Below are 12,160 nucleotides of genomic sequence, written 5' to 3'. Positions count from 1 at the left end.
GCTGAGTGCAGAGGACGCGTGTTTAGGGGTGCGTCCTGGAGGTGGTGAGCACAGCACGCAGGGGTGCTGAGCAAAGTCGGCACGGGGCTGGGGGCCCGGGGAGCGAGGCTCTGGCCACTGAGGCGGGGATGTGCCAGCAGCCCCCTTACCACGTGTGACCCCCGGGGTGTGTGACAGGTTTTGTCGAAAAGTTGAAAACATTTTGAGATCGGTTATGTGTTTCTACTAGACCCCGTCCTTCCTCCTCCTCCCCCCCTCACACAGGCAGACACGTCAGTGTGACAGGAACTCGCTCTGACACAGATGAAACATCTATTATTCTCCCCTAGATTTGAATGAGCCGTTTTCTACTTGAACAGAGCCTACACTCTGGCCCTGTTTTCTAAAGAATAGACCTTCTCTTTATTTGCTGTCTATATGATGACATGAAATAGTGCTGTGAACAGAAGACCCAACCCATGTAATGGAAAATTACTGTGGCTTTTTTTTCCCCTGATCATTTATTTTTTTGAAAAAATAAGAGACTGGCAGATTTTTTTTTTCTATTTCTGATTGAGAACTTATAGGTCACGGCCCAGCCTTGCCATTTCTTATTGAAACTCTGAATATAGTCTTTGTGCTTTTACTAACGTCATGAGCCTGATTGTATTAATATGTTTCTCAAGGCACAACCTATAAAAGCAATTTTCTACTCTGCCATAAAATATTCATGAGAATACAGACTTTTTTGTTTTGATGCCGCATTCTTTAAGGAGAGAAGGTCTCATTGTTTTCTTCCAGCGATTTGGGTCAAAAGCACTAGCAACTTCTGTTGGGAACTCGTGGCATTTCGGCGAGTTTTTGATACAGAAATAGTCGCGGGCATGTCTGACGCACCCTCCAGCGGCGAAATGAATGGGGACTGTGGGTCCAACCCCACAGCTGGGGCTGTGGCTGCCTGGGGAGCCCACCTGGCTTCCCGGGGCTGAGCTTACGGTGGGGAGAAGCGCCTGGCCTGGGTCCCCAGCCCCACGCCCACCCCAGGGGTGGCATGCGTGTCTGCAGCGCTGTCTCCCGAGGTGCCGAAGTGACAGACGCTGGGCACAGCGTGTCCGGCGGAGGTGATGTCTGGCTTTGCATTCTCTTTGCATTGGACTTTCTTTAGCAGAGGATGAAGTCTTATGTGAAACCTCAAAAGGGGAAAGTCCAGCAGGCCTCGCCTCCCTTTCTAACAGTAATGGTGAGGACAGCCCGTGACCCCCGCCCCCCGGCCTGGCGCCCCTCTGTTCACTGCAGGCAGGACGGCGTTGCCCGGGGGTCTCCTTGCTGTCCCCTCCCTGGGCCCACCGGCTCTGGTGTCTGGAATGACTTCGGGGAGGGGGGTGTTTCGTCGTTACGTTCCGTGCAGCTCCAGACTCAAAGGGAACCCGAGGAAAGGTGCAGTGAACACAGGGAACCTCGGTCCTCCCCACCCTGCGCACGTTGGGGTGCCTGCTGCGTCCTCCCTTCCGCCCTCGGCCCCCCTGTGGCAGCACCCCGTCTCTCACGCCCAATGCCAGCCCCTCTGCATATGAGGCCCAGCCTCCCCATGCCGCTGGCATCCCCAGCTGGACCTGCAGGGCCCCCAGGATCTGCAGATGCAGGCCCCGCGCCCCTAGCGAGCGGTCCAGGTGCCTCCCGTGTCTCCGCCCCCCGGCTGCCCTCTTACACTGGCCGTCTGGGTGCTGGCTCGTCCGCCCCGCCCCGCTCAAAGCTGCGGCCCCCGTGCGGGCCCTTCCCTAGGGTGTCCGGCAGCCCCTCTGCCCTTCCTGTCCCCGTGCACGGCAGACCCGCCGCAGGCTGGACTGGGAACAGTCCCCAGCACCCAGCACAGAGCAGGAGGCCCGGAGTCTTTCTGCCGTGTGGGGATGCAGGCGTAGGAAATGTTAGGCCCGTCCTATCTTTGAGGTTAATGAAACGGATCCCTCAAAGTTGTTTTATGTTCAGTTTTTGAAGAGGTTAACTATTGGACATTTCTGATCGTCTTCCTACCTCGCCTGTGAAAAGTTAGAAACGGGGGCTGGCCTTGTACAGTGAGGGCTTCCCCGGCGGCTCAGACAGTAAAGAGCCGCCTGCCAGTGCAACGCGCGTGTGATCCCCGGGTCGGGAGGATCCCCTGGAGGACGGCCTGGCAACCCACTCCAGTATTCTTGCCTGAAGAATTGCATGGACAGAGGAGCCTGGCGGGCCACAGTCCGTGGGGTCACAGAGTTGGACACGACTGAGTGACTGATCCACAGCAGCATGATACAGTGAACGGACAGTGGAGGGCTGCCTGCTCTGCGGCGTCTTGGGGGCGACCTTGTTCCCATGTAACCTCTTAGGGCGCCTGGACACGTCGCCTAAATGGGGGCCACCCCTGACCACGCCTGCCATCAGGACAGCTGAGGTGATGCTGCTTACAAAATGCAGGCAGTGTGGTTACTTCATCAGTTCTCTGTGGCTTCTTGAGCTAAAATACCGCTCCCTGACCAGATAAGAAGAATGTCAGAGACGCCACAAGCCAGTCCACACCTGTGAACGTGGGCCCAGATGTGCCCAATGAAACGGCTGCAGGCTCACTCTGTCAGTGATTCTGTGCGTGTGTGTGTGTGTGTCTGTAACCCAGGAAGACAAAGTCAGCTTTATCTTTACAAAGCAAAGGCCAGCTAACCTGAGGGGATCTGCTAAGTAACTCACCTGTTAATCCATTTAGGAACCAGGCGGGTTAACCGGTTAATGAAGAAAAGCTTTCCAGCCTCTTCCAGGGAAGCAGAAAGAAGAGCCAGAAAACCTGCCGTCATACACAGTAATAATGTTTTCCAGGCAACATTCAGCACCATCATTAGTGAAAGCAGGAAAATATGCAGCCCTTCCCCGCCCCTGGGAGAAAGGAAAGCTGAGTTTCCTTTAAGACTTTCTCTTTCCTCTGAGTTCCTTTCCTGAACCCCACTCCCTGTCATCAGTAATAGTCTATTCCTTAAAATAGAGTCTGAAGCAAATGGAGGAAAATACTGAGGTTTTATTAAACCGGTGTTGTTTACACAGTTTTTCCATCCTGCTATGTTTCATAATAAAAATGATCAAGGGAAGAAAATAAAGGAAGTCAATAAAGCCCAGTCTCTCCCAGCTGTGTGTGGTGGGGGTGGGATGGGCACCACTGTTGCCTGGGCCTGTTCATTGGCAACAGTTACTTGTGTCAGTTTTTGGCCCATAAATATCAAATAAAAACCCCTTTACACATCAAGCCTGACACCCAACTAGAAAAAAATTAATACATTTAAAACGTTGGGGTTTGCACCTCACTGATTTTGGGAAAAATCAAAGAGAAACGGTCAGCTGGTATTTACCCGGGGCTTGTTAGGACTTCAGAGAGTGGAGAATTAGATGTTTTCTGAAAAATGATTGAATATTGAGGATTTTCCTCCATTTTCTGTGGCCAGGTCCCAGGCATTTGCATGCAACCTGCCCCAGGCTCCGGGGGCCTCAGGTGGAATCCAGGCTTATTTCTGAGGATGGGGGGAGGGAGGTGGCGACTTCAGCCCAGAGCCAGGCCCTGGCTCTGACCCAGGCAGCGCCCACGCCCCGCCCAGGTGAGCGAGCCTGCAGGTATGAGACCGCATGTCTGTCCAGGACACCAGGGCCCTGGGCGTGGGCTCGGGCTTAGAACCTAAGACTGAGCCAGAGCCAGGCCGCCCCCCCTCACTTGGCTCGTCAGCAGGACGGCCGGCTGGGGCCTGCCTGGGTGGTGACCACTGAAATGTGCCGTCCCAACGGCTGGTTCCGCTCCTGGGTCATTTTTTTTTACAAAATCCACTGGAACATAGGTGGGAGTGGCCTGCGGTGTCGCTGACGCTCCACTTATCAAGAAGCGGGATTTTAGCTTAAGCAAATAGGCACAGAGAATTGAAATAGCCATACTGCCCGCCTTTTGTAAGCCCCTCGTTTGCCCCAGTGGCAGGGAGTCAGGGCTGGAGGGCACTTCCAGAGGCACTGGGTTACGTCAGGCCTCCGGGTGGTCCAGTCTCACCCGGGGAGACCCTGGGACCAGGTCCAGGGCGTCACAAGGCCTGTCTGCAGAGGGCCTGGGCAGAGGTGCTGCGACGAGGCCCCCTCCTGGGTGGCGATGACTCCGGAGGGGAGACCTGGCCCTGGGGGCCCTGTCTGCTGAGCTGGGTCTTCCCCAGAGCTCTGAGCCTCCAGAGGAGAGGCCCAGCCTCCGGCCCCCCTGTCTGTCTGTGGCTGAGCAGGTTGTGAGCGGGCTTTCTGCTTTGGGCGGGATCCTGGGGCCTCTGCTGGGCTGTCTCCACTTCTGGGGGTCAGGGGGGCTCTGACGGAGCCCAGGATGCTCACCCTCAGAAAGGCGGCCCCGGAGCCTCTCTGGGAAGTCGGAGGCCCAAAGCCAGTGGCCCGGCTTTTCTGATATAATCCCGTCCTGAGAGGAGCGCCCACTCGCGGGTATTTTGTGAGAGCCGTCATTGGAGAACTGGTTTCTGCCTCCTCCTTCTCGCTTTTAATTTGGCGTTGATCTACAAGCGTTTAGATCGATTCTGCTTCCGTTTCTAATCAGAGCCAACTCTTGGCTGTTCCTGGGCCGCACCTCCGTGCAGTGAAGGCAGTTTGTTTCTTAGCAAAGTGCAGAAGCGGTCACCCTGCGGAGTGAGCCGAGTGGGCGATCGGGGGGAGCCTTGCACTAGCTGTCTCCCAGAGGGCGCGCCGTCGCCGCAGAAACGCGCAGCGCATCCAGCGCCTGTCTGGACCACTTCAGTGGCTCACACTCTTCTGTGGGCCCTGCACACAGCTCTCCTGCACCTTCTTGCGAAGGAGAAAAGCGTGGGCCGCTCGCCCCTCTGCTTGCGGGTATCCAGGGCTCTTCAGAGCCTTTTTCCTGCTGTCTCTCTGTGTCGACTTTCTAAAATGACGTCAGAAAAGACCATCGGGCCGGCACCCAGGTCGCCTGAGCGAGCAGGGCCCCTTAGTGCAGGGTGGGGCATAGGGAAGCGGGCCCGAGCACGTGTGTGTCCCAGTCCAGCCTCCTGCTGGCTCCTGCCTGAGGGGTGGGCCTCTTGGAGGAAGAGGGGGGATGGCCCCCGAGTCCTGCCTTTTGAGCCTGTTGAGCAGGAATGGGGAGGAGGCATCTGAAGTGAGCAGTGAGTCTCATTGCATGGGCGTCCCTGTGATGGCGGCGTGGGCGCCCCTGATGGCGGCGTGGGCATCCCCGTGATGCTGGTGTGGGCGTCCCCGTGATGCTGGCGTGGGCGTCCCTCTGATGGCGGCGTGGGCGTCCCCCTGATGGCGGCGTGGGCGTCCCTCTGATGCTGGCGTGGGCTCCTGGGCAGGGCGGGCAGGCGGGCCGGGCCTGAGGGCCCCTCGGTCACCGGCACCTCTGCGCTGTGCTCTCTCCACAGTGGACGTGGCCTCGGCCCTGCCTCTGCCGGTGGCCCCCCCGGGGGTGCCCATGGACCTGCGCCTGGACCACCAGTTCCCGCTGCCCGTGGCAGAGCCGGGCCTCCGCGAGCAGCAGCTGCAGCAGGAGCTCCTGGCGCTCAAGCAGAAGCAGCAGCTGCAGAGACAGATCCTCATCGCTGAGTTCCAGCGGCAGCACGAGCAGCTGTCCCGGCAGCACGAGGCCCAGCTGCACGAACACATCAAGGTCAGTGTCCAGCCTCGGGCGCCAGGGCGGCCCGCCGTGCGCCCCAGGTCCTGCCCGACCAGCCTGCTGTGCACCCCAGGTCCCGCCCTGAGCCCCCGGACTGGCCCCCTGTGCGTGCCCGCAATTCCGCTGCCCAGGACCAACCCCGAGCCCCCAGGCCCACCCGCTGTGTGTGCCCGCAATTCCGCTGCCCAGGACCAACCCCGAGCCCCCAGGCCCACCCGCTGTGTGTGCCCGCGATCCCGCTGCCCAGGACCAACCCCGAGCCCCCAGGCCAGCCCGCTGTGTGTGCCCGCGATCCCGCTGCCCAGGACCAACCCCGAGCCCCCAGGCCAGCCCGCTGTGTGTGCCCGCGATCCCGCTGCCCAGGACCAACCCCGAGCCCCCAGGCCAACCCGCTGTGTGTGCCCGCGATCCCGCTGCCCAGGACCAACCCCGAGCCCCAAGGCCAACCCGCTGTGTGTGCTCGCGATCCCGCCGCCCAGGACCAACCCCGAGCCCCCAGGCCAGCCCGCTGTGTGTGCCCGCGATCCCGCTGCCCAGGACCAACCCCAAGTCCCCAGGCCAACCCGCTGTGTGTGCCCACAATTCCGCAGCCCAGGACCAATCCTGAGTCCCCAGGCCAACCCGCTGTGTGTGCCCGAGATCCCGCTGCCCAGGACCATGCCCAAGCTCCCAGGGCTGGCCCGCTCCACCTGGCCCTCACCCTGCCACCCAGGACCACCGCCCCCAGCCCCACCCCAGTGACCTGCTGCCAGGCTGAGGTGGATGCCCGGGGATGTTCCTCGCTGGGCCCTTTAGACCTGCTTGTCGGCACTTGGAAGCTGGTTGAAGGAATCCTGGCTGATGTGGCCAAGAGTGGAAACAGCATTTAAAGTCACCCTATAGAAGCTTAGAGTGGGGGAGAATTCTCGTCGTTGGACTTCAGCTACAAGCACATGTCCCTAAATAGCAGCATCACCAGCAAAAAGAAGCACCAGAATATTAGCAGCGGTCACCTCTGGGTCAGGTGTTTAGGAATTGTCTTTATTTTCTCCTTGGGACTTGTCCATCCTCTCTCTATTTTTCCCACTGATTTCTTATAATTGGAAAGCTAACATTTTTTCTTTTTGGTATTTACTGTTTGGTGTGTGCTAAGTCACTTCAGTCATGTCTAACTCTTTGCAACCCTATAGACTGTAGCCCCTCCAGGGTCCTCTGTCCGTGGGATTCTCCAGGCAAGAATGCTGGAGTGGGTTGCCAGGCCCTCCTCCAGGGGATCTTTCCCACCCAGGGATGGAACCCGAATCTCTTACGTCTCCGGCAGTGGCAGGCAGGTTCTTTACCAGTAGGCCACGTGGGAAGCCCTGTTCACTGTCTACAGACATTTATTCGGATCCCAATTTTAAAAGCAAACGTTCTAGGAAGAAACGTGCACTCGTGAGGCACAGAGAAGTCACATCCCTTGGCTGAGGGACCAGTTACAACGTCTGTGATCACGTGTCACCACACTTAGAACCTTGCAGAACAGCGCTGTTCAGTGGAAATGTGTACACGTTAAAATTCATAGGTAGTCTTTCGTTTTCTGTAGCCACCTGAAATCACCCAAAGAAACCAGGTTGTGTGAGTGATTTATTGTTAGGTAACAAATTACCCAAAAGATTTTTAGCCACTTGAAATAACAAGCGTGTATTATCAGACAGCTCAGCTCCCATGGGTCGGGGACCCAGGGGCAGCCTGCAGATGGCCGGGCCGCGGGGCCTCTCGGGAGCTGCGGTCGGGTGTGGTCAGGGCGGAGATCTCATCTGAGCAATGGGCCGGGCCTGCAGGACCCTCTTCCTGGCTCACTCGCCACCTGGATTTGAGCAGGAGGCCTCAAGTCCTCCTCACTTGGGCTTGCAGGATCCAAGTGACCAAGAAGGAGGTCGCGGTGTCTTCTGGCCAAATCCTGAAGGTGACCCCCCAACATCCCTGCTACGTTGCTCTGCTGCCATAGGCACCAACCCTTCCGGGAGGGGCCCAGCCAAGGGGTGGACACCAGGAGGCAGGAGTCTTTGCGGGGGCCACTGGGGAGCTGGGTGCTAAAGGTAAAAGTAATTTCAGGGTATTTTGTTTAACCTCGCATTTCTAAAGTGTCACTTCAACGCGTGATCCACAGACGCGGCTGTGTCCGTGCCGAGTCTCGGCGCACACCGCGGACCAGACACGCAGGGCCCATTTCCATGTGGACCAGAGGCACTGCGGCCGCACGTGGTCAGTGGCTGCGGGGCTGGGCGGCAGCGACGTGGGGAGTTAAGATCCCACGTGGCACGCGGTGCTCCTGAGACAGCCTTCCCTCGGGGACCAGCGTCGCCCGCAGCCGGACGTCGCCCGGCCCGGCCTCAGCTTCCTCAGGCACCAGCAGGCTGTGCCCTCCACTGCTGGGCAGAGTGACTGTGCACCCTCTGTCTCTGCCTCTGCCCAGCCTCGCCTGAGGCCCTGGGGCTCGGCAGGGTTGTTGGTGCCACTGTGGCTCTCCACCCCGACTCCCAGGAGCTGCCGAAGTCGGCGTCGGACAAAGCAAGCAGACAACAGCCTCCAGAGCTGCTGGGGGCCCAGGCCTCACGGCTGTGCCTGCAGAAAGCTCTGAGCCAGTGCGCGCTCCCACCTAATCGAGATGTCACTGGTCTCCGTAGAGACGCCCCACCCCACCCCCCCACCGCCCAGCCATGGTGGTCCTCTGCTTTTTAATAAGCACCGTTGGGTTTGGGATGGATCGGGCGAGGGTCCTGAGAGCCAGCGCGATGCCCTTTGCCCCCTTGACGCCAAGCGCCTGTCCTCCTGCTGCTGGGAGGAGACGGAGCCCCCGGGGGGTGCTCTGTGGGGTGTGGCCTGGACCTGCCTTGCCAGCGGGGTAGCCGGGGCCCCATCACGTGCAGGGGGATGGGTGTGGGGGGGCAAGGGGCAGCAGTGGCGAGGGAGGGGGGTGGGGCTTCCCACCGAGGCCCCGCCCCAAGGGGGTCTTTGGCCCTGAGCCACACCTGGGTTTTCAGGACTGGGATGAAGCTCTCAGTGGCTGCGGGACTAGGTCCTCACCAAAGTCAGTCTAGATAACTGCCTCTCAGTACCAGTGAGCACTCCCCAGAGGCTGCCCGGTCTGTTTTGTCCTTGAAGCTGCAGCCTCCTGTTTTCTCTGACTCCCGAAAGCAATCTGAAAAGCCTGCCCTGGGCCCGCCCACTCACACTGCTGGCCCCTGTGATGTGGCTTCCTCTCCTCCTCACCAGCAGGCTTCTTGAACTTTTGCTATCAGACTCCTGCATCTTGATATCACCTCAGAAGCCTGAAAGGTCAGGGCAGCCCATCTCTTCCAGGTCCTACCTGGCCTCCTGGTGACCTGGGGGCCCCCATCTTTGGAGGCAGAGCTCCTCCGCTGGGGGTCCCCTAGCCTCCCAGACCTTGAGGCCAGAAGAGCGCAGAGAGGATGGGAGCCCCAGAAACGCAGTTCAGAAACCTTCTCAAGGTGACGTGTTCTCTGTGCTTTAATTGTTTCTCTGTTTATAGCAGAGATCATTCATCTGAAGCCATTTAAAACTATGTAACCGTCATCCTATCAGCCGGCCTCTGTTTTGATGATTTCCACTCTCTTCACAAGCCATCATGTGTTGGTGACATTTGGCAGTGGTGTTTGTCAGACAGATTTCTTGAGCACACAGTCTAATTAGTGTCATTAAATCATCAGTGAATTTGAATAGGATTTTATAATTAAAAAGGGAACAGTGTTTTAAAAAGGGCTTCCCTGGTGGCTCAGATGGTAAAGAATCTGCCTGTAATGCGGGAGACCCGGGTTCGATCCCTGAGTCAGAAAAATCCCCTGCAGAAGGAAATGGCAACCCACTCCAGTGTTCTTGCCCAGAAAATGCCATGGACAGAGGAGGCGGGTGGGCTACAGTCCCTGGGGTCACAAGGAGTCGGACACGACTGAGTGACTAATACGGAGAGAGGTTTTAAAAGATAACGGCAGTTGTTAACCTCGGTTTAAGATGCTCTCCCTTGAGTTCCAACACTCAGCATCACACTGGTTCTGGACGCTTGCTGGTCATGGCCGCTCAGGAGCCTGACCCTGTCCTGTCCTACAGTTAGTTCTTTCCTCCCTGGAAGGGGGTCCCGGAGTGTGGTCACTGGGGCCTGGGGTCGAGGGAGCCATGAGTGTGGTGTCCGTGGGTGTTTATGTCCAGAAAATCCGTAACAGCCTTATCAACTGGGATCCCTGAGCGGATCACCCCACTCAGCGTTACCTAGGTTTGCCGCTTTAATGTGTCATTTTAAATTTTCTAAACATGTTATCAAGGGAATCCCTCTATCTCCTGTCCCCAGTGGAGACGTAGCGCGGTGAGAACAAGCAGAAGTGGCCCTCCCTGCTCTGCTGGGTTCTTTACCTGGCCTCCCAGGGGCCCAGGGGCCCCCATCTTTGGAGGCAGAGCCCACCGCGACTCCGTCCGTAGCTCGGCAGGTGCGGACCCGGGAGTCGCCCTCTGGGTTCTCGTCGGCAGTCTCAGCAGCCTTTGCTCCACTTGCTAATAGAGCTTCCAGCCCAGCCGTTGCCTTCATCAGTCTCTAGTCGTTACTTGTGGATTTTTTTCGATGACTGTGGCTCCAGCGTAGAGAGAAGACAGGAGTCTTCAGAGTGTGCTTCCAGGAGGGTGATAGGTGGTTCTGTCCTGCCGGCCCCAGGACCCCATGGGATCACTGGCTGTGGACGGACAGGAGCCTGGGGATGCTGTCAGGAGCTGGTAGAGGCTGCACACGCCCGGTGTGGGTGACACCACGGAGCTGAGGCTGAACCCCGTGACCCCAGCGCTGCAGCCTCCCCTCCCCGTCTACACTGCAGGGTGGAGACCCGTCCTGACGCGTTGGTCTGGCAGGTGCGATCCTGGGAGATGGGGCTTGTCTTCTGCGGTTCCTACTTGTAGCCCAGACTGCCGGCACCGTCCACTAGGCAGATTTTCTCAGAATAAACCCCTTCCTATGAAAGATACGCAACAGTGTGCATGTTACACGTTTTAGTGGCCTCACTGGGTCTCCGTCCAGGAGTGTGCCTGCTCTCTGCGAGGTTGTGCCCAGCCTGGCTCTTCTCTCCCCAGGTCTCGGGGTATCTCCTGTCTAACAAGTGAAAAATGAAAGCGCTTTCCACTCTTTATTTGCACGTCCTTTTTCACTAGTGAGGATGAGCTTGGGGATGTGTGTGGTTGATACTGTCTCCCTGACAGGAGAGCTTTAGGAGTCGTTTAGTGAGCACGTGACTCTTTCCCTTGCAGGGAAGTGGATAAAATTAAAAGGAGCCTGCTTCTCTGGCCTGGGAGGCAGGCGGTGATGTTTACTGTCTTTATTACCTGCCCTGGGTGGCTGAGCTGTGCTGCCTGGGCCCCAGCTTCCGGGTCGTCTGAGGCAACTTGTAATGAGCCCGGAGGACACGCTTCAGCGGCCGGAGCCCTGGTGCCCGGGAAGGCGCGTGGCCGCTGCGAGCCCCGCGTCACTCCTGGACCCGTCGGCACCTGGTGAACACACTTACAGTCAGGTCTGGCTCATAAGCCCGCACTGCGGGTTTCTAGGAAGTCAGCGATGGGCTGGCGGAGGGCCGAATTTGACCTGCCGCCCCTGGGGCGTGGGTGCTCGCTCCATGCCGTGCTGGGCCCGGTGCCGCCCCTGGCTTGTCGGAGAGGAGCGCTGCGCGTGTTTCCAGAGGTGGCAGCTGTAGTTTGTTCTGCAGAGAAAACCCTCTCGCGTGGACTTGCCCCACGGTTTCTATCTCATGCCTCCTCACTGGCTCTCGCTCATAAATACGCTGCCTTTGGTCCAGACCCGGACCCTCATGGGTGCGCTTAGACCCACTGTGTGCTGGGTGGCAGGGACAGGACAGAGGGAGACAGGCTCAGACACAGCCTGGGTCTTCGTCAGCCCCGAGCCATCCCGGGAAGTGTGTCCAGGTGGTGGTGAACCCCACCGGGAGGAGGGGTCAGGGTGCCCTGCAGGGGGAGGGGCCCCTCCGCTGGTCTCCAGGAGACGCAGTTTCCAGGGCGCCCACCTGAGAGGAAGAGACATGTCCCAGGTGTGGAGAGGGGGTGGTGGGGGCAGCCGGGCTCCCTGCCCCCGCCCCCCCACCGCTCACAGTGGAGCTCTGTCCGGGGCGCCTGGCGTCTGTGACATGGGCCTTCATCTCTCTGACCCGCCTGCTGATGGCTGACCCTTTGTCTTTGTGGCATTTGAGTGTCCGATTTGGGGGGGATCCTGAGTGACATGTCCCTGGGACCTCTTGATTACTGCTGCTGTGCTCCATGAGGCTGGACGGGAGGGTGATTTTGAACTTAACTGAAATGAGGATACCTCTTTGATTTGAGTCAGTAAATCCAGGGCGATAAAGATGGACATGGTTCCATTTTGGAGAACCCTGTGGGCAAGAATATTTTAGTCTCACGTTGGCCCTGACCACTGTGGCCAAGTCGCCCGTGAGCCTGGAGATGAGCAACCCAGGGGAGGCCCCTCCATCAAACTGG

At 58.4% G+C, this 12,160-nt stretch overlaps 1 protein-coding gene across 6 annotated transcripts in view; it reads left to right on the top strand.

The window, feature by feature from the left end:
• HDAC4 (histone deacetylase 4) overlaps positions 1–12,160 on the top strand; it is a 287,685-nt gene that overhangs the window by 175,520 nt on the left and 100,005 nt on the right. For all 6 annotated transcript variants that reach the window (XM_061122627.1, XM_061122630.1, XM_061122629.1 and 3 more), the window contains one exon: positions 5,406–5,650. In XM_061122627.1, coding sequence (XP_060978610.1) covers positions 5,406–5,650 — 245 coding nt within the window. The remainder of the gene's footprint in view (positions 1–5,405; positions 5,651–12,160) is intronic.

This window comes from Dama dama, chromosome 20 (assembly GCF_033118175.1).
Source record: "Dama dama isolate Ldn47 chromosome 20, ASM3311817v1, whole genome shotgun sequence".
NCBI lineage: Eukaryota > Metazoa > Chordata > Mammalia > Artiodactyla > Cervidae > Dama > Dama dama.
Note: the sequence above shows the minus strand (reverse complement) of the source record. Positions and strands in the feature narration are given on the sequence as shown.